This window comes from Natator depressus, chromosome 8 (genome assembly GCF_965152275.1).
Source record: "Natator depressus isolate rNatDep1 chromosome 8, rNatDep2.hap1, whole genome shotgun sequence".
Taxonomy (NCBI): Eukaryota; Metazoa; Chordata; order Testudines; family Cheloniidae; genus Natator; species Natator depressus.
In genome coordinates, this window is record NC_134241.1 from 7,037,937 (window position 1) to 7,065,552 (window position 27,616).

At 52.9% G+C, this 27,616-nt stretch overlaps 1 protein-coding gene across 1 annotated transcript in view; it reads right to left on the reverse strand.

Annotated features, from left to right (window-relative positions):
• The window catches only part of SLC6A7 (solute carrier family 6 member 7), a 29,647-nt gene extending 20,894 nt beyond the window's left edge, over nt 1–8,753 (reverse strand). Inside the window, exon 1 of the mRNA XM_074960302.1 lies at nt 8,396–8,753. Within this exon, the coding sequence (XP_074816403.1) occupies nt 8,396–8,428 (33 nt within the window). The 5' untranslated portion in view covers nt 8,429–8,753. The remainder of the gene's footprint in view (nt 1–8,395) is intronic.
• Nucleotides 8,754–27,616: the final 18,863 nt, after the last annotated feature.

Here is a 27,616-nt window from a genome sequence, read left to right on the forward strand (position 1 = left end):
AAGTGACTCCAGGAGACCCTTGGCTGTCGTTCAGTGGAATACAATCCCTTCCGCGTTTCTTCCCACTCCTGGCTGAGCTAAGGAGTGCCATGGGGACTCTCCTTGGGTGGCCAGAACCCATCTCCCAAGCACTATCCTGCCTGCTTTTCCCAACCAGAACATTCAGAGGTGGTAAAGCCAGAAGGGACAATGATGAACATCTAGTCTGACCTCCTATAGCACAGGCCAGAGCATTTAGGAGGACAGAATGAGAAGAATGGTCTCTACATTGCCACAGACTGTCACATACCCACTGAGCCTGTGCTGGTAAGAACTGGGGTTGACCCTGCTTATATCCCCTTGCTACATGGGACACGCCATGCTAAAAATGCTGTATTTATTTCCCACACTTTTGGCTTAGGGTGACCAGATGTCCCGATTTTATAGGGACAGTCCCGGTTTTTGGGTCTTTTTCTTATATAGGCTCCTATTGCCCTCCCACCCCCGTCCCGATTTTTCACACTTGCTGTCTGGTCACCCTATGTTGGCTTGAAGTACAGTGCTTCAGTGATAACCATGCGCCTGGTGCCTAAGATCCCTTCCAGGCTCACAGAATCTGACCCCTGATCCGCAGAGTGCATGCTGCTATCACATGGCAGGATATTAACCCTTTCCTTTCCCCCAGGATCTCAAAGCTGGGCCACAGCTCAGCAGGATTGTGGGGCAAATCTTAAAACACAGCTAGTTTTGCTCACGCTCTTTGATCTGAAAGTGTGACTGGATATTTGGCTTTGCAATGAGATATCCAACCCTTCCTGGTGAGACACGCTTTCCATAGCCAAAAAGATGGCAGAGCCTTACTTGGGGGATTGGCTAGATCAGGGGTTTTCAACCTTTTTTCATTGGCAGTCCTTTAAAAAAATTCGAATGGAGGTGCGGACCCCTTCGGCATCTTAGACAAAGTCTGCAGCCCCCAGGGGGTCTGTGGAACACAGGTTGAAAACCACTGGGCTAGAAGATTAAGGCTGGTCCTTACTTTATCTGAAGTCATGCACCCAAATGACCGAACCTCCCTGACACACCATTGCCCGATGAGATCCCTGCACTGGTATGTCCCCCAGCAAGGGCTCTCTGCCACCCACAGGCATCACAGACCAAATGTCACAGGGCCAAAGCCCAGTGACAGAATGAGGGGCTCTCAGCCACTGCTTAGCTGCATGCTGAATATTCTAAGCCCCCAAGCTGCCGCCGTGTATCATGCTCTGACCAGTGCTGTGATGGCAACGAGACAGTGGAGTCAAGTAAGGCGACAGGTGTCATGGGACCACAACAAACTCACTGGCCAATAGAATACACACGGGTCAATGGGATGACGTCCTCCTAGTTCTAGCCCCTCCAACATTTGTACTAGGCTCTTACAAGAAAGACCCTATAAGGGTTTGGGAAACATCTGTATGAACATCTGTCACACAGCGGGGAATCTGCAGGGGGCACCTGGTCCGTAGTTCCGTGTTTTCTGCCCAGGGATGGAGATGGCAGAAGACCCAGCTGCAGCTGTAGAATCCCTTTTGGTCTGCCCCCCAGAAAAAAAAACAGACCAGCAACTAAAAGGTGGCTGGAAAGCCCAGTGCTGACCCTGCCACTGACTCGCCTTGCCAAACCCGCCCAGCACTCAGACAGCAGCCATCCCAGCAGGTGAAATGCTGGTGAAGCCTCCCCTGCCTGTCCCCCGGCCCCCTCTTCCACGTCTCTCCCTCTCTTGCGGCTGAGTTCCTGCTGCTCAGTTTCCATGGAGACAAGGAGTTGTTCGAATGGAGAACGCATGTGTGATGTGTAGCCAACCTGATCATTAAACACAGACCTGCCTGGGACGTGTGGGTTTGCCCAGATGGTTACACACCTATATGCCTCATGCCTGCCTAACATGTACTTCCATGCATGCACACATAGACATACTTACACATGGGCACACATCATGCACACACATCCACACGCCTGCGTACCCATGTGCAAATACACACACACACATTCTGGCAAGCTTGGGAAGAATATCAACCTAATACAAAGCAGCAGCGTCCAGCAGTTTGGACAGAATTCTTCTAAAGTCTCAACAAAAAATCCAGCCTGAAGAATCTAGACTGAGACCAAAATAGTATCACTAAAAAAAAAATAAAAAAAATGCAATGATCATTGAAGACACCATTAAAAACCTACCAGTCCCCGCTGGATGCCCCTATAACAATACAAGGGCTAAATGAAAACCTCCAAAAATTCAAACTCAGAATATCAGGCAGCCCTGTTAGTATATCAGATGAGTGGCTTGAACGCAGCACCGACCATATCAAGGAAGCCTTTCTGAAGCAGTTTCACTTAGCTCTCCAGTTCAGAGACTTCCCTGAGGTATGGTCACAGACTAATTACCCCAATACACATAAGCAGCGGTGACTTTCACTCACAGAGGCACCTGGGTTTGCCGTAACACCAGCGAATTATTCTGTAACCTCCTTAATGAAAGATTTGACCATTAAAGAAGTCAGCCAGGAGGGTCGAGCTGGATTCCTCACTGAGAACCACCCCCCCACCAACCCCATCCTTACCACCCAGAGAGCACGTTCACAGATGTGTGGACTGGTAACCAGACAAGGGATCTGTCTGCTGTGGAGGTTTTTAACAAGCTTTTGACTCAACCTGGTGCACAGGGCTGAACTTAAACGGGAAGGAAAGGGAACGAGTGCCGCAATGTATGACCCTGTTAAATCCATAGACCAATCATCAAACATAACTTAAAAATAAACAGCACAAGAAACGGAAGCCCTTTAAACAAGAAAAGGCAGCAAAACAACTGGGTCACCTCAGGCTGCCCTTTTCCATCACGAATGAGCTTGGCACTCCCACCAAAAACCACAGTGGCGGGCAGGTGATCCGCTAGCACCTCTGCAAGACAGTCGCCAAAGGCATTCGTGTGACAGCTGACACCAAGCTAAGTTTGACACTTGCCCAGTCCAGAATCAGTGACTGCACACAGAAGTGGAAGCCAGGGGAAAGCAAAGCAATGCTGGCCCCCCCAGTGAGCAGTGACTGCGAGCAACCTGGGGTGGAGATGAACTCTCTACTGTCATACACAAAATGCCAGGGAGTGGGAGAAAGAGATTCCCTCACATTATTGCAAATAAGAAGCACATTAAAAAACAATGAGGAAAAATGATGCCTAAGAATGGAGAGACCCGGCAGAGCTGGCGTCAGGGGACAGAACAACCTGCTACCGGGTCAAGGATGACAAATGGACCTAGGCGTTCAAATCCTCATAATCCTGTGAAGCTCCATCTGGGGTAGACTGTACCTACTTATAACAGCGGCTGGAGGGTCTTTGGCAATACTTGTATTTGGCACCGTTAGTGAAATTCAATAGTGATACTAAATCTGCACTGTCTGGGGAAAGCTGGGATTCATCAAACATTGGACCCGCTTCACACAGGGACTTTCATGAGCTGTGGGGCCCAACCGTGCACAGCACAGGGGCATGGTGTTGTATATGTGAGTACACGCCGTAAGGAGCGCTGAGGGGGCTGGGGAGTGCAGCGGGACCTGATCCTGCATCGCAGATAGCACTGCTGCCCAATGACGCCAGCCTCACAGAAGGAGTGCAGCCGGGCGGTTTGCCCCAAAGCCACTGAAATCAGTGGCGGGGCCCCCATTGATATTTGGGCACTGAATCACGCCCAAACAAAGACGCCCGTAGCTAAGAACCTTGTGGACATGCTGCGGTGACGATTAAGACTCTCTCTCCTCAGAAATGCCCATTCTCTGCCCAGGCTCAGCCTCTCTCTTACCCTGGCACCTGTGAGTAAGGCACGCAGAGGGGCTCTAGACTTCTTTCTGCTCTGTGCAAAGGGCTACACCTCAGACTTAGCTTTCCTCACACCTTGTGCAGCCTCCACCCGCTCTTGTGCTGGACGGAGCACAGCAGCCTGGCACATGGGCGGTGAAATACAAGCAGAATGGACACTGACCGGCAGTGCCCCCGGGGAGTCTTTAAAACAAGACTTGAGTGTAAGAGAGGGGTCAGGACGAGGCCGAACCTCACATCACAGCCCTCTCTGAACTTCCTGGGACCCACCCCAAATCCCAACCCCCAGCTCTGTTTGTGAATTTTGGGCCCATCTCCAGCAAAACCCAACTCAGACCTTTATGGAAGCACTGGTTAAGGGAAGTCGGGTATAAAATCCATCAAGCATGAGAGATGTCTTGTTTTCTGTTACACATGAACTTCCATCCATTTCGGGAAAAGACCTTAAACTCCCAACTCATGAATGGAAAGTGGATCAAAATCAGAGGGAAAAGCTCTTGAACTATCCGAGATGTGACCCCCCCCAAAGCCAACACTGTGTAAAACCTCTCAGCAATTGTACTGGGCTCCTTGGAGGAAACTTGATTTAAGAGATAATAACAAGTGTTCAAAGGTTCTAGGTGACAATGAACACATGGGATTGTGGAACGGTTAAAAGGCCTGATCCTGTTATCCCCCTGCCATTGAGTTCCATGAGAGTTTTGCCAGGATAGGGCCCAAAATGTTCTGTAGCAAAACAGCATGAATAATGGGGAAAACAATCCTGGAGACATACGTTTTTACTTGAGCTGGTATTTCAGGAACTAAATGTGTCCCTGAATCAAAGTTTAAAATGGATCTCTATCAGCCGCAGTGATTGCTCATATGGAGACTTTGGAAGGGGGTAGGAAAAACTTGCCTATATGAACTTTTAATGGATCTGGCAGTCACTTTGTCATCCAAAGCAGTAATTTATGGGAAAGTGAATGAGAGGGAAGAGCCCAGCATAAGCTGGACCCTGCACTGAAACATCAGAGGGAGGGGGGGGAAACGTAGAAAAACATCCTACATTGTGCTGGGCAGCATAAGAGAAAAAGTGAACTAGGCAGAGACTTACAATGGGCAAAGGATCATGGGTAAGGGGTGATTTTACTTTAGCTCTCTAAACAGATATATATTACACAGATTATTCCAGGGAAACCTGTTGCAGGAGGTCAGACTAGAAGATCACAGTGGTTCCTCTTGTCTGGGAATCCATGAATCCAGGCTCAGTTACAGATGAGAGCAGGAGTTCTCAAACCTTTTCATGGTGTGGCCTACATTTCAATAGTGAGATTATCTCCTAAACCTCTCCCCTCCCATTCACTACAGTACATCCCCGCCTTCTCTCCCATTCCCAATCCTGCAATGTCCCTTTGGTAGCTACAGGAAAGAAACACCTGAATGTCTGTCTAACTGTCTTTTAATGTGGATTGGCAGCTAGAAATAAAGAGGAGCCTGAACCGTATGACTAGCTCATGGAGGATCAGTCCATCAAGGGCTATTAGCTGAGATGGTCAGGGATGCAACCCCATGCTCTGGGTGTTCCTAAGCTTCTGACTGCCAGAAGCTGGGAATGGACAACCAGGGATGTATCACTTGATAACTGCCTTGTTCTGTTCATTCCCTCTTCTGAAGCATCTGGCACTGGCCACTGTCAGAGACAGGATACTGGGCAAGATGGGCCACTGGTTTGACCCAGTACGGCCATTCTTATGTTCTTAGCTAGGTCACTGCAGACCATTGGTGGTCAACAGAGCACAGTGTGAGAACCTACATACAAGGCTGTAAATGGCACCTATGGGGTGGAACAGTAATGGTAGTATGTGTAAATAGAGAGAGAGAGGTATGGAAAGAGAGTGTTTATACCTCATTCATTTACAGAGAGGGGAATTTAATTTTCAGTAGATTGAACTGTCATTATTTGAGACAAAATCACTGACAAAATAATTATATATATTGAACAATAAGCAAGCCCTCCACGAGAGCAGCGAGCGACAGGGCCAAAGCAGCCAAGGCTGGTCGAGTGACCATATGTCTTGGTTTTACTAGGGCAGTCCTGGTTGTTCATACCATGTCCCGGTGTCTTAGGAACTTCTTTCATCATACCTGAAATGTCCCACGTTTTCGTTTCAGCCATTAGGCTGCTTGGACTTTTAAGAACTACAGAATATGTGGTCAAGACCAAGCTGGAATCCAGTCTAACAGGAAGAGTCGGGCGGCATGAGCACCCAAATGGGAGAAGGGAGCAGTTGAGCAGGCGTTCGCGACACTTGTAACACGTTTTGTGATACGCTCAGACAGGCACTACGCCGAGCGCTATTCTAGCAGGAGCAGCCCCAGCCCACACTTCTTAATGAAGCGCACTCTTCTCTTTCAAATGAGCGTTGGGGATCTGGCGGGAGATTGGGGAGCAGGGCGCCGTGGCAGAGAGAAGGGCTCGGTGCAGACGGAAAAGCTCCACACGTGCTGGAGAAGAAACAGAGTGGTGGAGAAGAGAGAGAGCCCAGAAGCAAGAGGAAGAGGGTCAAGAGGAGAGACAGAGTCTGCGAAAGCAGGGCCTGAAAGCAGAGGTTTAATAGTAGGTTCCTAGGCTGAGAGTTCCAAAGGGGCCGGAGAGGGAGCTGAGTGCCCAGCACCTATGGGATGACAGACCCCCTCAGGGCCCTCTGAACTCCCACCTTATGTGAAGAAAACTCCCTTCATGAGACCCAGTGTAGCCAGGCATTAGGGCTCAGTCCTGTCTGGAAGCAAAGGGAGAGATGGGTGGGAGAGTGCCCCAGTCACATTCACTCCATTGTTTGGTCCCCTCGCGAGGCAGAGGAAGAGAGGCAAGTGGAGGGGAAAGGAGAGGTTTCTGGGGGTTGAAAGGTCTCTGAGAAAGGGGGGTGCTTCGGTAAGGGCAGGAGGGGCCACGCGAGCTGAGGGGGGATTTAAAGATGAGACGGGGTGAGACAATGCCCGCTTTATTTGAAACTATTCTGTAAAGAGCCTCTCAGCATTCTCCATGTCTTGTTAGCTGGATTCGTTTAAAGAATCCCACCGGTTTCCCTTAAGGTCTCCAGATGTTCCCTGCACAACCTGGGAATTGCAAAGAAACCTGCATCCGACTGGCCGTGAGGCTTCAGGGCCCAGGCAAGGGAGCTATGGAACCTGACAGGAATGTGCCAAAGGGGTGACATTTCCTACCGGGGTGACATGTTTCCCTTTCCTACCGGGGTGACATTTCACCTCAGCTGCCAGGCTCTCATCCAGGGCAAATGGAACATTTGTGACCTTTTGTGGTCCTGCCCCTGTCTGGGAGGGGAACACCACTCCCAAGAACTAGACTTTGGGCCGGGGGGAGTCTCTTTATCAGCCAAAAGTCCAGCTGCTGGCAACTGAGGCAGGGGAGCTGGCTGGGACATGCCAGGGAGAGGACCAGTGCCATGTGCCTGCATCCACCCCACCCTCCTTGAGCAGTCTGAGAGGATTGCAGGAACATATTCTCATGCTGGCAGGGACAGGCTCACGGGAAGAGATGCCCTCCCATCCCTGATCCACCAATGCATTTCTTTTAAATACATTCCCTGCCACCTCACAAGGGACATAACCTCCCCACACACCCTTCCTAGCCGCCCCCCTGTCCTGCAGGGTGCAGAGTGTCCCCAAGGGACAGGATGGAAACTCCTCCAAGCAGTTTGGAGCTCCCTTAGGCAGGGGAGAGGCCCCGTCATTCACCCCAGACCTCTCCATCCCCCTGAGTGCAGGAGCTCTTGGGAACCTTCAGAGAGCTGCAGGTTTACAGGGGTCCATTACTTTTTCAGCCCAAGAGGAGAAGCCACAAAGGGTAGAAGCCAGGGGAGGAGCCAAGAGAAGGGGGAAGAGCCAAAGGAGCCAGAGAGAGAAAAGAGGGGGGGTCTGGGGAGGATCAAACTGCTTCCTGTCCGCTGGCCAGTCTGCTGATCCCAACAAAAGATCGCTCGGGCCCTACTCCCTCCCCAGAGCACCTGGGCCCGCCCCACATCCGCTGCACCTGTCCCACCTTGGGTGTGATGCCAGGCGTGCAAACCACCCAACACCTCGAGGAACAGCGTGTTCCACCTGAGCACCCGCCCCGACACAACATGAATCATCCCGACGGAAACACCTGCTCGCTAGGAAAAGCATCTCCACGACGAGGCTGGCGGGCGAACGCGGGACCAGCCAATTAGCTGCGCAGCGCCGGGCGTCGCTATTTACTGAACTTGCTAATTAAAGAGAGCGAGAAGAGCTCGTTACGAAATGACAGCCACCCACCTACTTAATCTGCTACTGAGCCAGCTTTGGCTCCCCGAAACAGAAAACTCTGCTCTTCCCAGGTGCAACAAATGACCGTTAATAAGTACCCGAAACAACCCCCCTACCCCAGGGGGAGAGGAGATGGAGGTACTGTGAGGCTGAACGTTAGTCCCCTCGACCTGCCTGGTTTGCATTAAAAAGGCATCCCCATGCTGGTCAGCCCTGCAGCTTTCCCCCTCCTCTCCTTCCCTGGCATCTCATTCTGTATGGTTACAGATTGCTGCTTCCTACCTCCCGGAGATGGTGCTCCTGGACCTTCTTCATCTCTGAAGCCCTGCTGCGATGCTTCCCCTGCCTCTCCGCGCTCTGACACCTTCGCTCGCCTCGGAGACCGTCTCTACGGCGATGGGGAGGGAGACGAGTCCGAAAAAGAAAAGGAAGAATCCTACTTCTCGCTCTCCGGCTCTCTCCTCCTCGGCTGGGTGTTCCTGGCACAGACAGAGGAGATGTTAACCCTGTCTAGAATGAGGCAGAATGAGAGAGGGATGTCGGGCAGGCAGGGTGCAACCAGCAGGGCTGGCACACAGGTTTGCTCTGAGTTGGAAATCGCTGGGTGGGGAGCAGCAAGTGGGAAGAGGAGGGATCCCAGCAGGCTGCAGATGGGCTCTCCATCAAAAGGGTTTCTGCCATCTGCGGGTCTGTGGGCTGAGTCCTGCTTCGGGAAAACAATGAGTTCCAATGAGGACAACCCCGGTGGCTCAGGGCCTGGAGATCCTCAGTAACCCAGTGAGGGAATGCTCATTGGGTGGGAATAAGGAGGAGACCAGAGCTGCATCACATGTGGAATGAGTGTGCTGGATCTCATTGTGGTCCATCCCGGTCATGGATCCGGCTGGCAATCTGCCAATGCTGGCCACCAATGCCCGGAAGTGGCCCGGGATTGGATCAGCAGGCCATGTCACAGGTGAGGTTTGAGGTGGATGAGCTGTGGGGGGCACTGGAATAGCGGGGCACAGTAAGACGGGGCTGAAATGCTGCAAGGGGGGGCAGGACTTTAATAACAGGGTGTGCTGCAGGTAAGGGTCGAGCGTATCAGCAGATACAATGGGATCAAGCCATTAAGAGTCGGCCTAGATATCCAGAGAGACTAGACTCATGGGGTTCATCCAATCAGCACTGACTGGGCCCTTCTTTATGCAGGCCCTGAGATAGCCCATGCACAAGGCACCCCGGGGTTCTCCAAACATCCCGTAAGAGATGGGCTCTGAGACAGGGAACCCCGAAGCACAGATGTAAATGGCAGACACTGGCAAGTGCCCCAGCAGCCTCCCTGGACAGCGCGACAGCCCAGCAACGTACAACAGGGTTAGTGTGTCTGTCTGGGAGCAAGAGCTGATTCCCCAGCAGGAGAGGGGAACATGTGAGGGAAGTCCCTCTTTCTGGTCGTAGAGCTGCCGGGCAGCATGCAGTTGCAGGACAGAAAACCAGACGTGTCACGCTGCACCTCCCGGTTCATTCCTGCCCATATTTATTTCCCTTCCCCCAAAGAGACATTGCCACGGGAGCTATCGCCTGCAGCAGCCGGCGCTCCAGGGAACAGTGCTAGGACAGGGGCTCTCAAACATTCTCATAGCGCAGAGCACCTCTTCCTAGAGAGATGGGCTCCCAGACATCTCCCCTCCTGCCATGTCCCTGGGATAACTACACCAACTGCCAACCCACAAAAGGAACCTGAGGGACCATCAGCAGCTGGAAATAAGGAGGAGAACATGCCTCATTTACTTATTGGCTTTTCTCTGGAGCAAATCACTGGAATCTGAACATCTCACATATGCTAATGAACTAATCCTCAGAGCACCCACGCCAGATGAGGAAGTATTATGACACTCTTATTCTGGGGAAACTGAGGCACAAAGTGGTTAACTGATTTGCCCAGGGTCCCAGAGGTCTGATGCAGTGCTAGGAAAAAACCTCAGACCTCCTGAGTTCCAGCCCAGTGCCTTAACCACAAGCCCATCCTTCCTCCCACGCAATTAGTCAGCTCTCCAGGAACCACCTGCAAGGGTTGCATAAATCATCAGCTGTCCCTGGATCACAGCTGAACACCTGCTAAGCTAATGGGCTGATGCTGTGACTTCCTGAGGCAGGACTCTGGGCACTGGCATCATACTGCGGTGGCAATTTCCCAGTTGCACAGAATCTAAGACTGCATGCACATAGGCACCATCCCTTACCTCCTGCTTCCAGAGCAAGAAAATCTTTAACATCCCCAACTCTGCGTTCCAGCCTGAGACCCCAGCACAAACCGAGGCTGCAGTGAGACACAGAGGGACAGTGCTGGGATGTCGGGGAAAGATCCGCCCCGGGGCACAGGCCACATCCCCCCATCCCCAGGCTGGGGCATGAGAACGACCCAAGCAGAGGCAGCTCCCAGAGAATCCATCCCAGAAGCTCTGAATGGTGGGGGAGAGCAGTTGGGCTCTTTACTTGATCTCCTGCAGACAAGCAGCCATGACTTAGGTGCCCGACAAAGCTGCCTGGAGTCTGTGTGTTTAGTGAAGGCTCCCAGTGACCTCAGCCTTAGGCCCCCGTCTGCACAGAACTGGGCTAGCGCTCGGCTCTGCCTCCCGGTTCTATTGCGCGTTGGCCCCGTCCGCACTGACCAGTCACAGCAGGTTAGAAATGGCTTGAAATGAGTTCCAGACACAGGCCCCCACCCGAGGGGGGCCAGGGGACCCTCATACCCACAGGCCAACCAGACTCCCCCTAACATGGAAGGGCTATGGAGAATATGGCTCTTTCCCTGCAGTCCCTATCCTCCAGTGAGAGACCCCGCTGGGCTGTGGGCTCTCTGAGGGGCGGGGGCTGTTGCTGCATACCTCAGCTGGTCTGGACACCATGATCCTGCCCACCCCTCCCCTCGCCCTGTAAAATCCGACGGATCAGATCAGATCTGGGCTCCTTCTCTCTCCCTTTCCCCTCCCTCCATCGTGGCTCTGCTGCTGTCATTCTCTCCCCCTCCTGTCTTGCTTTCCTCCCTTCCCTTCTCCTCCTCCCCTTAGCCCTCCGCTGGGTGGGAGCTGGTTTCCAGCCCTGCTCTGCCCAGGGGAGTTGGGATGATGGGCTTTGGCGGCTGCCATACCTACAGGGGTCTCTGCACAAGGCCCAAACCTGGTGTCCCTGCTCCCCCTGCTGGCGGAGCTCTGCAGCAGGCCCAGTTCGGAGAATTCTTGCAGCATGGGAGCAATGGAAATAATTAACTGGCGGGAGGGGTTGATTTTAAGAGGGGGAGCTGCTCCCTGGTGGTTAGGGCTGTCAGGGGCAGGAGCAAACCCCAGGAGGGGAGAGGGGTTATTTAGGGTGGCACGCAGGGGTATAGTTCGGGTGACATGTAGCAAGCAGCGATGTAGGCGGGTGCTCAGCGGGGACCTGCTGGCAGTGAGCTGCACCAGGCTGAGCCATACGATCTCCAGCGAAGCGCTGGGACACTGGGATATTTTAGGACATCGGCCCCTTGCTTGGGGCATTTTGCTCCCAAGCGGGCGAAGTGCTGGACAATGCAAGGACCAGCTCTGCAGTGGGAGGGGACCAGCTCCCCTCAGCAGGGCTTGCCCAGCTCTTATGGCTCTGTTTTGAGGACGAGAGGCAGGAATCCGCACAGTAAGGAACTGGGCGGCTCTCCCTTGCGTCAGGGCTTGCTCTGCCGGTTGTTAGAAGCCCAGCAGGAGGAATGGGCAGAGACTTCTTCAGCCCAGACATCTCTGGGGCATTTATCAGAGTGGCTGCAGATTTGAGGGATGGGCGGGGGGGGGTGCATCTGGAAGGACTTGTTGAGACTGGAGAATAATACCCAACAGTGCTGAGCGTGAGCCCGGCATGGCCATTGTAACAGTGGGTAGGGTGAGCCAATGGCCTGAGTTACTGGTAAGACCCCACTTTTATGGAGTATCCCAGTGAATTATAACCGTGCTGGTATCTTATCCCATGGTGTCTTATCCCACCCACACCCACTGCTGCAAAGTAACCCTGGAACCGCAGTGGAAGGGCCTTCGGGCTGGGCCCCTGAGTGGCATTTCCCTTTAGCGCTGGTCCCGTTGCTCTCTTCTAATCCACGCGTCTCTTCAGCCAGGCTTCTCTGAGTTATGGGGAGCAGACGCCAGGGGGAGGCTGCTTGAGCTGTCATTGGCCACAGGCAAAGCACAATTCACATTCCTGGGTACTTGGAAATCCCTGCTGGCTACTTAGTGGGACCAGGTGTCCCTGAAACCCAAGGATGTCCCTGTTTTCCTCCCATCATGTTGAGCCAAATCCACAGGGGGCTGAGGAGGACAGTTGCTTGACTGAGGAGAGGAAGAAGTGGGTCCCCTTCTCTGTCTCAGCCTCCCTGATGGCCACCAGAACCATCTCCAGTGCACTATCTCCCCCTCTCCAGGATAGCTGTCCTGGTTTGCCCTGTTAGAGGCAGGTAAGTGCCACATCCCTGAGGCTAATCAAATCTGGCCTTTGTTTTCTGCTCTCCCTCCCCTGCCACCGGAGCTGGGTTCTACATGTGCCCTCTGCACGACAGGGGACGTGTTACAGGCCAGGACATCATAGAGCGAATGGCTGAGAAATCCCTACAATGTGCCAGCCCTTGTGGGAATTAACTTGAGGACCCCTCTGAACATCACTGAGCTCCTCTGTCAGAGCTCTAGGCATGAGGGGGCAGGACCATCAGAGCATGGTGGCTTCACAGACATGGGTAAAGATTCCAGGATAGGTCCCCCCACCCCAAGTACCTTGTCAAACATGATCTGTCCAATACAGGGCCTGGCAGCCATGCTGCAGTGGCTGCTAATCTAATGGGAACATCCCCAAGAGCCGCTGAAGCCATGATATCTGCCTCCTGCAATCTGACACTCCATGTCTGTGCGTGAGAGCAACTTTGCCCATAGCCGGCTACAGCAGCATCTGTCCTCAGATGGCAGGAGCATTGGTCTTGCAGTAATGCCCAAAGGTTCCAGTCAGGATCATTACGGCTATAATACTTTGCGTACAGCATCCACAGATCTCAGTGTGAGTTATGAACACCCATTAGCTAAGCCACACAACACCCCAGGCAGGGAGATCACCACCATGGGTTGGTCTAGGACTCTAGATATATTTAATTCAGTCTCAGCATGGGATGGGATGGATTAGATGGCCTCTTGAGGTTCCACCTAGCCCTACATTTCTGTAATTATCCCCATTTTACCAGTGGGAAAACTGAGGCATGGAGCAGTGAAGTGACAGCAAGTCAGTGGCCAAATCTGGAGTGGGATCTTAGAGTCCTGACGCCCTGTGCCCTGCTCTAATCTGGGCCACAGATGGGCTCCTGTGGAGGGGAAGCAGCTACAGGCACTCCTTAGGGAAAGACAGAGCAGCGCCTAGAGAAGGAAATAGTCCCTGGGGCTGGTGGTGCCCCCAGAGCTGGGATCCAGTTTTGGGAAGGGCCTCACGCAGGCAGAAGCAAGGTGTCTGCACTTCCAGGAGCTCTCACACCTCCTTGGCACTCGCAGCCCAAGAGAGCAGGGGGTCTGTGGCTTCAGGGACTGTCTAACGGGATGCTGGCCCGGTGAGCATGTTAAAGACATGGAAGCCACCTCCAGTGAACAAGGACAGCTTGATGCCACCTGGCTGCAGTGCCACAGCCGACGTGCTATTTCTGAATTGATGAGAGCAAAGAGGCCAAGTGGGTCGGGCAAGCTGCATACATCACTTTGAACGGAGGTGCTCCCTTTCTTGACTGCTGGAGGCTGCATCATCACCGATGCTAACGAGGCTCCTATAGATCACCCATGTCTGTAGCAATAAGTGTATGTGACAAAATATTTGTTCAGTGCAACCCCCTTGCCGTCTACAGCTTGGCAGCCAGCCATCTGATGTGTAGTACGGGGTGCCTGGATTGGAATTCCTGCTCTCTCACGGACGTGCACGAAGCCAGTGAATTGTACCCAGGTGACATCGCCCTCTCTCCATGGGTGCTGGAACTAGGGGCGCAGGGGCATGCTGCAGCACCCCCTGACTTGAAGTGGTTTCCATCATACACAGGTCTTACAGTTTGGTTCAATGGCTCTCAGCTCCCCCACTATCAAAATTGTTCCAGCACCTCTGCTTCTCTCTGCTGTCTGACATTTGGATAAAACTTTTCACTGGGTGGACTTGTTTTGTGCTGTACAGCGTATAATAGCTGGGTAGGCCCTTGGTGACATGGGGGGCGGGGGCGTTATTTGGATCACTCTATCCAGCTCTGCCTTGTGAATGTGCAAGCGTTCTCCTGAACCCTCCGACCTGCTTAGGTCTGAGGATGAACAAGGAGCGTAGAATTTGTGTACGTTGGGGAAGGTATTAGATTAAACGATAGAGAGCGAGATTTTCAAAGTGCCCAGGGATTTAGGAGCAAATCCCATGGATTTCCAGTGGGATTTATGCGCCAAAGTCCCTTTAAGCAGTTCTGAAAATCTACCCCTAAAAGGAAAAGGCGCCTACACATAAAAAGAATTAGCTACAAGAGCAAAAGGATGATGCAGTGCCTCAAAGTTTGCACAATTTACCACTTGGAGTCTACGTTTTATGATCTGAATTTCCCAGTGGGAGTGGGTGGAGCTGAGTGAAAAATGTATCCAGTGAATTTCTCCTCTTATCCTGCTATTAGAACAAACAGAATGCCAGATCCCGTTTTTTTCAGCTGTATTCCCTATTTGGAAATACTCCGTGACTGCCCCCGCCGCCCCCACGTACACCAATTTTGTTAACTCCATGGATCGCTCATGAACGACAGCTCTTTGCAGATCTTCACTTTTGAGCTACATTGGTAGGCTGTGAGAGGGCAAAGAAGTCACATGGTATTTCTGTTCCCGGATTGGCTGAGTGTGCAATCACGTAGATTCATAGATTATACAGCCAGAAGGGACCACCCAGATCATCTAGTCTGACCTCATGCACAGAACGTTCCTGAATTAATTCCTGTTTGAACCCCAGCAGACCTTGTAGAAAATACATCCAACCTTGATTGAAAATTTCCAGTGCTGGAGACTCCACCCCAGCCGGTGGTACGTTGTTCCAGTGATTAATTACCCTCAGTCTTTCAATTTTGCACCTTATTTCCAGTCCAAATTTCTCTAGCTTCACCTCCCAGCCGTTGGATTGTTGTCAGACCTTTTGTCTTTTAGCCCGAAGAGCCCATTTTCAGAGGTCTCACTTCTGGCTTACACTGTGCATCGGCAGAACCAAGTTTCTCCCATGGTTTGCATGTGCAACTTTGAGCTTGCCTGGAACATTTGTGCCAGTGAAAGCCAATTGCATGAATGTTCATGGACAGTGGAAACAAAGCACCTGCCATGGGCAGTGGGTGAAACTCGTGATGTCAATGGAGTTGGGGCCATTTGCTCTAGCAGAGAATTGGGTCCAAAATGGGTGTGGGTGAGACAGATGCAAATTCACTTTGGTGCAGACCCGTGTAAGGTGTTCTGCAGAACCGGCCCAGCTCTGGCAGTGGGAGGGAATCTGCCACTCCAGCCGGTTTGGGCCCATTCAAGAGGAGAATCTGAGCAGATCAGGGATTGCAATTTGAATGCTGCTAAGATTAATATCAGGTAATAGGCTAAAAACCCAGACCTGGTGCAGGTGGCAGGGCCTCCACTGAGTTTAATGGGCTTCCTTCAGGGCTGCTGAACCTGGACCAACACTGTAGCAGAGATGGGAGGGACTGGGGGCTGGATCTGCAGATTGGGAGGCTGGGATTTGGTGATGGGATAGGTCCCGCAAGAAGGCAAAGTGGATCTGGGACCAAGCCAGAGGCAGAGGGGCCTAGGAGCAGCCGCAGTTCTGTGTTAAAACCATTGTGATTCCCTGTGCAGATCCCGCCGAAGTGCCGCCTTTTGCTGCTTTCCCACCCTCCTAACTCCCCAGACGCACCGGTTGCGTGTCAATTCTCAGCCCCAGAGTGGAATTTATGGCCACTTTATAAACCCGTGAGAAGACGCGTTTCTGATGGAACGGCTGGCACTGTCCCCGCCCTGCCCCACTGTTCTGTTCTGTCCCGGTAGAGTCTGCCGGTGCCTAGCCAGCCCCCCGCACTCCTTCCATCATAACCCTCTCTGCACAGCTCCCGAAGGCCGCCAGGGAAATAGGGCCGTACAGGCACTTTGACTAATGAGGAGGCAGACACTTTCTATGGAAATGCCCGGGGAAATCGCTTGGTATCGCATGGCAGCTTTCCAAGGACTGAATGGTGCCAAAGGACCAGGAGAGGGTGCTACGGGGGGAAGAGGGTGCAAGGAGGAAGAGAGCCCCCCCCCCCCCCCGGTGCACACACAGGCTGAGCACATTTGCAGTCTATACAGGGTGGTGCAAAGTTAGCAGTACCCGCAGCGCCCCAAGCCTCTCCTAAGAGGGTGGGCAGGGGCATGGTCATATCTCAACTCCTCCCTTCTGTGGCTGTTGGCTGGGAAGGGATGGTGCCGCACCCTGCAATTGTGCAGTGCCCCAGCCATGCTGCCCCGCCCAGCGCCCCCAGCCATTACTTATTATTATGCTATAGAGCAGGGGTGGGCAAACTACGGCCCGGGGGCTGCATCTGGCCCTCCAGCCATTTTAATCTGGCCCTGGAGCTCCAGCCAGGGAGTGGGGTTGGGGGCTTGCCACGCTCCACATGGCTCCCAGAAGCAGTGTCATGTCCCCGCTCTGGCTCCTACAGCCAAGGGGGACAGCTAAGGGGCTCTGCACGCTGCCCCCGCAGCTCCCATTGGCTGGGAACCGCGGCCCATGGGAGCTGCAGGGGCGGCACCTGCGGACAGGGTAGCGTACAGGGCTGCCTGGCTTCGCCTCTGCGTAGAAGCAGGAGGGGGACATGCCGCTGCTCCTGGGAGCTGCTTGAGGTAAGTGCCACCCAGAGCCTGCACCCTGCCCTGACCCTCTCGTGCACCCCAACCCCCTGACCCCTCCCTCCCTCTGAACCCCTCGGTCCCAGCCCAGAGCATCCTCCTGCACCGCCAACCCCTTATCCCCAGCCCCAGCTGGAGCACTCACTCCCCCCCCCCCCCCCGCACCCCAACCCCCAATTTCATGAGCATTCATGGCCCGCCATACAATTTCCATACCCAGATGTGGCCCTCGGGCCAAAAAGTTTGCCCATCCCTGCTGTAGAACCTCAAGGGTCCACCTGAGACTGTGTGTACCCATTGTGCCAGGTACTGTCGTATGTCAACCCAGAGTGCCTGGCACCATTGTCCTTCCATCGGGGCAGTCTGCCATTGCACCACTCCAGGGCTGGCCTTTGGCCTAAAGTCACAGCTGAGCACTGACAGGACAAGCCTGTACAGTATCAGGGGTGGCACATATCGCTGGTGAAAGTGAGGGGCCGATTGAGCTGGCTGGTGTAGCCAGCCACTGTGCAGCTTCCCCTGCAGCTCTGCCCCTGCCCGTCTGTCCTGCAGCACCCCCCCTTCCCCCCCCCGGCTAGTCCCACTCACAGGCTCACTTGAGCAGAGGCTACGTCACACGGGCATCTTGCAATGGGAACGAGTCCGTAGGTGACAGGGATGAGGACTGCAAACACATTTTACCCAGGAATTGGAGCCAAGGCCCTTGGTGAAAATTGGTGCAGTAACTCCCTGCACCCTGGCTGGAAGGCGGTTTGTCGCTGTGCCCACCTGGGACTCCAGAAGGAGTCGGATGTTTCATATCGGGCATTGTCACAGCTCCACCCTTTCCGTTCCATGCACTGATGCTTTGTTTGCATTTCGCCACTTTTTGATCGCAATCAACCTTTTGACTTTTTCCCCAGGGATCCACCTAAAACACACAACAGCATTAAAGAGAAGAGGTGGGTGTCTGGTTGTTAAAATTGCCCCAGCACAATGTCACCAGGGCATATACCTAACTGATTAAAAACAATGCAACATTTAGCTGAACTGATATCAAGCTACGGGCTTGTTTACAGGGAGGAATTTTACCAGCAGAACTATACCAACATAGGTTTCAGAGTAACAGCCGTGTTGTCTGTATTCGTAAAAAGAAAAAAGAAAAGGAGTACTTGTGGCACCTTAGAGACTAACCAGTTTATTTGAGCATGAGCTTTCGTGAGCTACAGCTCACTTCATCGGATGCATAGCATATCGTGGAAACTGCAGAAGACATTATATACACACAGAGACCATGAAAGGAAGTTTTGTTTCATGGTCTCTGTGTGTATATAATGTCTTCTGCAGTTTCCACGATATGCTATGCATCCGATGAAGTGAGCTGTAGCTCACGAAAGCTCATGCTCAAATAAACTGGTTAGTCTCTAAGGTGCCACAAGTACTCCTTTTCTTTTTTCTTTATACCAACATAATTATACACTACAGTGATACTGGTATCGCTCCACATGGGAACAGTTTTATTCTGGAATAAGAGGATCTTTATTCCGGTTTAGTTTATGTCATTTTGAAAGCAATATAATCACACTGGTATAGTTTCTGGCCAATTTACCCATATAGACAAGCCCTAAATGTAAAGAGATTCGCCTCCACCATCAGCAGAAGTATGCCCTGGCAGAACCACCCACATGGGCAAAAGCCTGAGTAGCTAAATGAACTTTGTCCTTGTTCTGAAGGTCAACAGATCTGAGCTCCGTTCGAGCATTGAGGGCCCTCTTCTGCAAAAGTATTGCCCTAATGTGTCTTCCTGCAAAGAGAAAAACAAATACTTTCATTCAGAAATGAGAGTAAAGAATAAAGAAGGAACCAAAGTAGAATCTCTAAGAGAGAGCATGGTGTAGGGGTCTCTATAAAGGGCTGCAGCTACTCTGAGAACAAAATGGCTGCACACAGGGAGAGATCTTAGGCTCTGGAAGGTGCAGCACACCTAATAATAGTAATAATAATACCAAGCTTTGTTCATCCATAGACCTCAAAGTGCTGTACAAAGGAGGGAAGCATCAGTACCCCCATTTTACAGATGGAGAAACTGAGGCACAAAGCAGGGATACTTGCCCAAGGTCACCCAATCACTTAAAACCTAAGGCATCAGTTTCAAAGCTGCATACACTGCATGCCCCAGCGCCCAAATGTTCACTGCTCGGGAGTGCAAGTGACAGCACGGCTGCCGATTTTGGCTGCTGTGACAGAGCATGAAGAGAGCTGCTTCCTCTTGTGCTTCCTGCTGAGGTGGTGCCAATGGCCAGAGCTCTGAGGGCAAGGCTGGGCTGAGCTGCTGAAAACATTTGCCCTGCTGGGGTGGCAATCCCAGCAACCACAGAGAAACATTTCACAGTTTTGCAACAGATTTTCCTGGCAAGCTTTGCCTTTGGCCAGACTCACTGTAGCTTTACGTGGGAACTGAACTGGCCTGGGTGCACAGGGACTTGTGACAGACCAGGCCATTTATGGCCAAGAAAACACGTCCGTCCCTCCGGTGACTAGCTGAGTGCTGTGAGAATGCTCCTCTCCTTCCTCCACTTTCTTCCTTTGGGGCAGTGCTTAATTTGTGCCAGGGCTCAGCCCTGGCACTTCTAGGCTTGGCAGTTCATAGCTCTGGCACCTGTGGGCTTGCTGTGTCAGTTATGAGAGTACAAAGATTGCTTGAGTCCCGGCACCTCTTTCATTACAAATTAAGCCCTGCTTTGGAGGAATTGACTTTGGGATGTAAAACATCATAACTGAGGAGCTGGCCCTTCGTGTCAGTAATGGGGCTGTGGATTGGGAGGGGAGTAGGGAAACATACCAGCCTCTGCTCTGGGCCCATTGTACTGATCCCAGCTGCCTCAGACCCTGGGCAAGCGGGGGCTATTGTTATTTACGTGATTGGTGCTTTACAGCCAGGTCTGAAGAGCAAATATCAGTTCTCTGCTGGTGTGAACAGGCAAAATTCCATTGATGTGACAGACGCTGGGGTCATTTGTACCAGCAGAGAATTTGGCCTTTCAACTTCTCTGTCCCAGAAAGCTTATAAACTGCACCGTCCTGAGCCAACTAGTCTAGCTGCTCCGCTACCATGCCCCAGCCATCCTGCAAGCTAGCAGAGAGCCCCTGATCTCGGACACGGGTGTCCCAATTCAGTCTCCGCTTTGCAAGACGTAAGAAAGGAGACAGACGTCTCAGGGCACCAGGTAGTCACTGTTTGGTAATGTACCTGTTTGGAGACTGTTGGCAGGGTGGCTGCGTGTTGGGCTAATTATATTTTGTGGGTTTACTTTGTAAAGAAGGTGTCTCCATGCAATGATTTACCAGGATAGCATGAGATCAAGGAAATGGTGCTGAATGCCTCTAGGAGCATCGAAAATCCTGACGTGTAAGGTGCTGAGATATATACACACACCTGCAACACACACACAGTGTGGCCATGCTCCTTGGCCTTCCTCAGAGCCACCCTGTAAGTGCCAGCAGCCCAGTCTCTGTCCTGTCTGCCAGCGCTGGGATGAACTGGGAGCAGACTGTGCAGTGGCCGCTGGCAGCTGGTAGGGCTGGGGAAGGAAAGTGAGTGCCTGCCACCTGCTGGTGGTGTGCCTGTCACGGCAACACGTGGCATCTGGCAGAGCTGCCCGGGGGGGAGAGTTTGTGTGTACGTGTCTGTTGGAGAGCTGGCTCAGTGACTAACGATCAAATTGCTCCCACCTTCTCCTCCAGCTACAGTCATTGACCAGTTCAGGACAAACAGCAATATCCCAATGCTTCCGAAACCTAAAGCAGGGTGGCCCCCGAGCCCCAGCAGGGACCTGGACAGATGCATTTCATCACCCTGGGCAAGGTGTGTTCTGGGGTTGGGGGCACATTTATTGCCACTTCCCGAAGGTGCCTGCTCCCTGCACACACATGGCCAGCAGGAACCTGAGGGCACAGCGGCTTCATGGACTTTTACCCTGCTATGCAAACAGCCAGGCACCTGATACGAGTATCAGGTGGAATTTCATCCCGACGTCGTAGTGCAGGAACAACCTGCAAACGCGTCTTCTCTCCCTCCCCCAGGGCCATCCTGTCCCAGACCCGTCCCTCCACCCCTAGCTCTCCAAGATGCCACCTCTCCTTCCTGCGGCTCTCCCTGCAGTACCACTGCTCCTCCCCCATGGCCGCATCACCGTTCCCTTTGCCCACCTGGTCAGGGCCCACTCCCCTTCCAGCCCAGTGCCCTTCCTCCCCCGCACACCAGTGCTCGCACACGCAGACTTGCACACCTGCCTGTCACACACACACACACACACACACACACAGCGTGATTAGCCTGCTATCTCCACGCCAATGGTAGGATGATGGCAGAGGTGCCAATGGGCAGTGATGGAAAGACCTGTTCCAGCCACTGACTGGTGCGTGCCAATGAGGGAGCGGCAGGGGCCTTGCTCTCCCCACCAGCTCTCACAGGTAACCTGGTGTGTTACCAACGCAGGCAATCCACAGCACCAACATTCAGCTGCAAGCCTGGGCTGGCTGGAAGGAACTTTGCTGCTTTGTTGAATGCGCTATTTGTGTAACTTACCCACCCCAAACCTTGGCGTGATTCCCCCTTCTCTTAACTTTTCCCTGCTCTTGTCCTGCCGGTTGAGAGGAGAGACAGCTCCTTGAGACGCTCCAGGTCCAGGCAGCACTGGGGAATATGTCCCTGCACAACTGCCCCTTCCCAACCCCTCCCCTCCTATGAGACCTTCAGAGCTAACCCAGAATCTCTCCACTGGCAGATACCCTCTAGTGCAGATATTAGCCCAGGTGCTCAGAATCTCCCATCTCCTTTACCCAGCTCGCCCAGACCCAGCTCAGGTGTGCAAGGATGGTCCAGTGGTTAAGGTGCTAGACTGGAGCTTGGGAAGGAGGGTTATTTCCCGGCTCCATTGCAGCTTTCCTGTGGGGTCTTAGGTGCGTCACTGAGGGCTCATCTACCTGGGTAGAAAGCCCCACGCAGCTGGTGCTGAATAGCTAATAGCTATTCCACGCTAGTGCCCCTTTGTGGGGATCCGGCTAATCTGCTCGAGCACAGAATAAGAGTGTCTACACGAGGCGGTAGTGCAGAATAGCTATTGCACTTTAAATTTACCCCCTAGCTCTTGCACACTAACTTCCTTGTGCATTCCCCACGTAGGCAGCCCTTCGTCTCCACGTCTCAATTCTCTTGCTGCTAAATGAGGGACACAAATATTTATGGCTGGAAATTGAAGCTAGACAAATTCAGACTGGAAGTATGGTGTACATTTTTAGCAGGGGGTAATTAACCACTGGAACAATTTACTGAGGGGGGCAGCGGATTCTCCATCGCTGAATATTTTACATCAAGACGGGCTGTTTTTCCGATAGATCTGCTCTCGTCCAGCCAGGGATTCATTCAGGCCCGTGTGAAGCCGGAGGTCAGACTAGATGGTCACAGGGATCCTGTCTGGCCTTGGAATCTGTGAGTCTATGAATAGCTGCTGTGATGACCACCCTGGTCATGTCCCCCTCCCTATACTGCATTGACCCCCCCCGTTCTATATTAACTTCATCATGCCCCTTCTCCAGAGCCCCGCGGAGCTCTGCCCACCTCTCTCCCTTCACCTGCTCCCTGCATTCTCCCTCTCCCACTCGCTACCCCATCTCTGTACCTCCAGCCCCTCCATGCATTAGGCCTGTAGTAAGCTCCCCATGCTTCCCCCGACCCCACCTGCCAGACCCACCTTCACTGCAAAGCGGCTTCCCCACGCCATGCAGGTGTTCCCACCTCTCTCCATGCCTCCGGGGGAGGGCGCCGTGTTCCGTGGGGTGAACAAACAATAAAATGCACTGCTGATTAATACTGGAGAGGAGTCCCAGGCGTGGGCAATGGCTGGAAAGGGGTTTTCAAAGGCACTCGGCCTTGCCCTAACTTTGCCATTGGCAGAGCGAGGCCCCATGTTGAATCCTACAGACAGCTCCACCCCAGCATGCCTGAGTCTGGATCTCCCTCTCTAGGGCCGTGGCCCACAAGGCACTGGGTTAATATGGAACCAAAATGACTCGTACCATCCAGTCCTCCTCACACCAGCTCCTCTCCCCTTCCCCCTCAGGTTACCCCAGAAGCTCTCTGGTGCTAGCAAGCTGAGAACAGCAGGGGGAATTGGCAGGGGGAGTTGTGGGGCTGGGCGGGTGGGAAGAGGGGAGGGTGAGGACGGACAGTGAAACCGCGGAGGAAGGGCGAGACAGGGAATGGGAGCAGGACCAGGATGTGTTCCCAGAGCCAGTCGCTGCCCATCCGCCCCCGTTCTCCTTCACCATCCCTTCACTGCGCTGCCGGGCACCGGTGCCAGCTGTTCCACGGGCTATCTTGCATCTTCTCTCTTTGTTTATTGTTCTTGACTGGGGAGGGTATTTGGTCTGTTAACCGCCATAAACAGAGATTAGAGGTGAGACAACACCTATCAGAGGCTGCCACGTTTAGGGGTGGCTGGTGGCCTTGTTCTTTGTTCTTTCCCCTCCCCCACGATGTTACAAGATTACAGCCTTCAGGGAGGTTCCCCCAGGCACGGCAAACTGGCCCAGGAACTGGTAGCCAGGACTCTAGCTGCGTGACAGTCTCGGCCCACTGATGGAGCCACCTGATTCTTGCTAGGGCCTAGAGGAACTAAATCTCTGTGCACTGCACCCAAAACGTGCCCGCATGTGCTAGGGGCACTGGGCACTAATGTGCCCATATGGGCCAGGAACACTGGGCACCAGGGAAATGCCTGTATGAGCCAGAGGCACCAGGCACTGGCGATGTGCCTGCATGGGCTGGGGGCACGGCACACTTCATACGTACCCCTGGTGTTAAGGCCCGGAAAACGATCACACTAAAAACCATAGAACCCTTTATTAATGTGACACAGACACTTCAAAACGAGTCAACAAAGGGGACGAAGGGTCCCTGCGCAGACAGCACCAGACACAAGCGCGCCCCCCCAGCCATCGATGTCGGCGTCGGTAGCCAGGTGATTGGGGGCATTAACTTGGCTGGGATCGTTGCCTTTTTCCCAGCCTCCACCAAACCCGGCATGATGAGATGCCTGCCCAAATCCGACAGCCAGCGGGCCGGGAGCTGTGCGGAGATGGTCAGCATCCTGCTGGCAGCTGGGAGGAAAGCAAGAATGGCAGTGTCTTGCTTTGCTACCTGGAAAACTCTCATTAGTTTAGATCACATCATGTGAATCTGGTCCGAAGCTTCCTCCAAGCCTGTGCTGGATACTAACTGAGACCATGAGACCATGGGGGTGGGAACTGGCTAGCAACAAATTCACAGTGGGCCGGGTTCTGGCACATTTTTATTTTTCAAGCTGTTTTTAAAAAAAGGATTCCACCGTATGTACAAAACCCTGAGCCGAAGCCCTGAACCAATATAAACATCAACGTTTTGACCCCTGACAGCAGCAGGCAGGGGGTGTCCAGGGGGCAGTGCTCACGTGTCGTGGGATGGGAGGGAGCTAAAACTGCACTGGAGGCTGGACGCAGGAGCAGGGCTGGCCCAGGGAACAGTCCAGGACCCTCTGTGTCATCACTGAGACCTCAGTTTCCTTCCCCCATTGGACCTCTTGCTCTCTGGGCTGGAAGTTTCTGGCAGAACCACTGGGGTATTAACCTCAGCCCCAGGGGACTGGGAAAGGAATGCATGGTATTCACCTGCAGCCCCCAGCAACCGACGGGCTGAGTGATGCTGGGGGAGATACAAAGTGGGTCTCGTCCAGTCCTCAGACAGAGGTTGCAATGGCTTGTTATGATCCCCACAGAACTCCAGGCCGGAACGCTGCACCAACCCAAGAGACAGACCCAGAAAAGGCCATCCCAGCTTTGAAACAAGGCCCAGTGAGTGGCAGGACAGGACATCTTCAGAGGGTTCCTGTTCACTTCTGTAGTAGCAGAGCTGCAGATGCTCAAGCAAGCTGCTAGTTCTTTACCTTGGTACTGAGGCCCAGACCCCAGGCTATAATTAAGGAGTGCCCAGCTCAGGGTGGGGGTTGCAAGGCTGGACACAGTGCTCCCCTGCATAGGGCAGCTGGGTGCAGTAACTGTCCCCTGATGTGACAGGGTTTGTCTACACGGTGCCATAGTCCAAACCAGGCCCTGCTGGCATGAAAATGGGACCTAGTTCACATTGATGTAGTCCCGTTTCAAACAGGACTACGTTAAAGTGAATGAGGGACCTTTGAGTTCATGCCAGCGGGGTCTCCATGGAGCAGTTAAAGCTCAGAGCGTTAAGAGCGCGCTACAATTCACACACACACCCCTAGTCCGGACTCCGGCATCATGTAGACAAGCCCTTAGAGCATCCTAAGGGCTAATGTAAGTTACGGTGACTGCCAATGGCCTCAAGGGGCCAACGTGACAACAGTGGCTCGGGGAAAGAAGGGCCATCCTAGCCCTGCGCCTATGTGGGCACCCGGGAGCGGGGGTGGTGTAGAACTCATGATGCCAGCTGCACACCACCTGAGAATTCTCCCGACACTGGGTGATCTTCCTGAAGCTGGTTATGCCAGCTGTACGCCCAGATTGCTCTGCCAGTGCACTGGGGTCTGGACCTTTTCCGTGTTTATCTGGAACACAGTGTAGATGAGTGACAGGAGCAAGGGGCTTTGCAGCAAGAAGAGGGCGAGGGGGATGGTGGTGAGGAGAACAATGGATGACAACCCAGAGGGCTCTGTGGTGTGCAGGACTCCACTGAGGCAGAGAAATGGGAAACAACCATGCTTGCTAGCTTTGGAAAACCACAACTTATACAGCATCTTCCTGGAGCCTGCATTTCCCCACACATGCGGATGCCACTGTGTGTGCTGTCCCCTCACATCCATGGGGTGAAATCCCACCTTGGTCACCAGGCTGGTTGCATACAAACCCGATGCCACAGCAGCTGTATTCATTGTCACGCGTCATTTAAATCCTCAATTCTGCACGCTGTACCAAGGGACGCTCTAACTTCACACACTCCTTCCCTTTGCACTTTTATCCTCCTCCACTTATTGGCTCATGCCACAAGCTGCAAGAGAAGAACTACTGATGGCTCCTGAAGCCTCCAGTAGGACATGCTCTGTGACTAGGACCAATAAGAGGTGCCCAATGGAACCAGCATGACCAGCAGGAAACTAACAGACTATTGCATCACCTCTGTAATAGCCCCATTCTGAATTTGCTTGGTCACACGAATCTCAGATATGACTTCCACCCCCCCGCACCCAGCCTCAATTGGTTATGCTGCCCAGATATCAAACCGCAACACAACTACAAATACTCTTATGCTCAGCTTGTTCTCCTTACAGTTCAGACTGCTCCTACAGGAGGACAGATCTGCAGACCAGATGCGGAAATCTCTCTGCATTTAAAGACTTCTTAAGACAAGAATGAGCTAGCTCTGGCAGTTCCTTCAGTCAGCGTTCCTCTCTGGCTAACCCCAAAACCAGGTTATTTCTTGCCACTCACATTACATATGGAGAATTATTCTTGATGCTCCTTGGAAGGGCGGGATGACTCTGTTGCCTAGTGGATTTAGGAGCTGAACTGTCACCTCTGGAACTCAGCTTCAGCCTTTGGCTTGGAGCACAGTAAAATAAATGTGGGCGAAGGTGGGCGGGTGGTGTCATTTGTCCACTTCTGGGCATTTGTCCACTTTACAAATCAATCCCTATGCACCCGAACCCGGTATCCCAGCTGTTCAGGAGACATGCAGGACTGGAATAGCATTGGCAGAGCTGTGTGTAGGGAACCTGGGACTAAATAGTGGGTGCTGCAGATGAGGACAAAGGTATGTTAGTGGAGTTCCCGCTCCTAGCCCAGTACTAAGAGCCCCTTGTTTAAAGGAGGACCAAATTCACCCTGTTTAAAATAGCCACCTTTCCTGGAACGGCGCTTACTCCACCTCCCACTTTCATGCCTCAGACTTACAAGAACACACTTGCTCCAGAGAACGTTCCTAGCTTGTCCCCATGTCCCCTCTCCACTTCTGTTCTCCCTCCAGGCACCAGCTGAGTGTCTTCTCCTGGCTAATCCCTTCAGTCCTGTCTCCTGTGTGCTCCTCACCCGATTCTCTGCAGAAGGACTTCCACTGCTTCTCTCCCTTCTCCCGCTCTGTGACTGTGGGGGATGCCGGAGACTGATTCAGAAGCTTGTTCCCAGCAGCACATCTACCTAGTGGTTAGTCCAGTCTTGTCTGAACGGCCCCATTCCGCCTGATGTGCCGAGGGGAAGTCATTCCTGACCAGTCTCCTGAACCGCCAGCCAGGAGCCCAACCTGTCCCCCTCCTGCTAATGACATTTTCTAGGCCTCACTGTCTCCTCCCATCCCCCAAGCGCCCCCTCTTGCATTTGATTATAAATATTTGAGGCCCGATCAGTGTTTCTTTCCTACCACAGAGTAACAGTAACTAACCTATTGTTTTTATACATAGAACTGAGTCCATGACCCCGCCACAGAGGGGTCGTCTGCCATCAAAAAGAAAGCTTATTCTTCCTCCGGAGAGAGAGGAAGCGGCTTTATAGGCTCAGCCATTGCAGCATCAGGTCTTTGTGAAGGGATGGTCAGTCTCCAGAGCTCCCCACCTGGTTCCACGCCGCT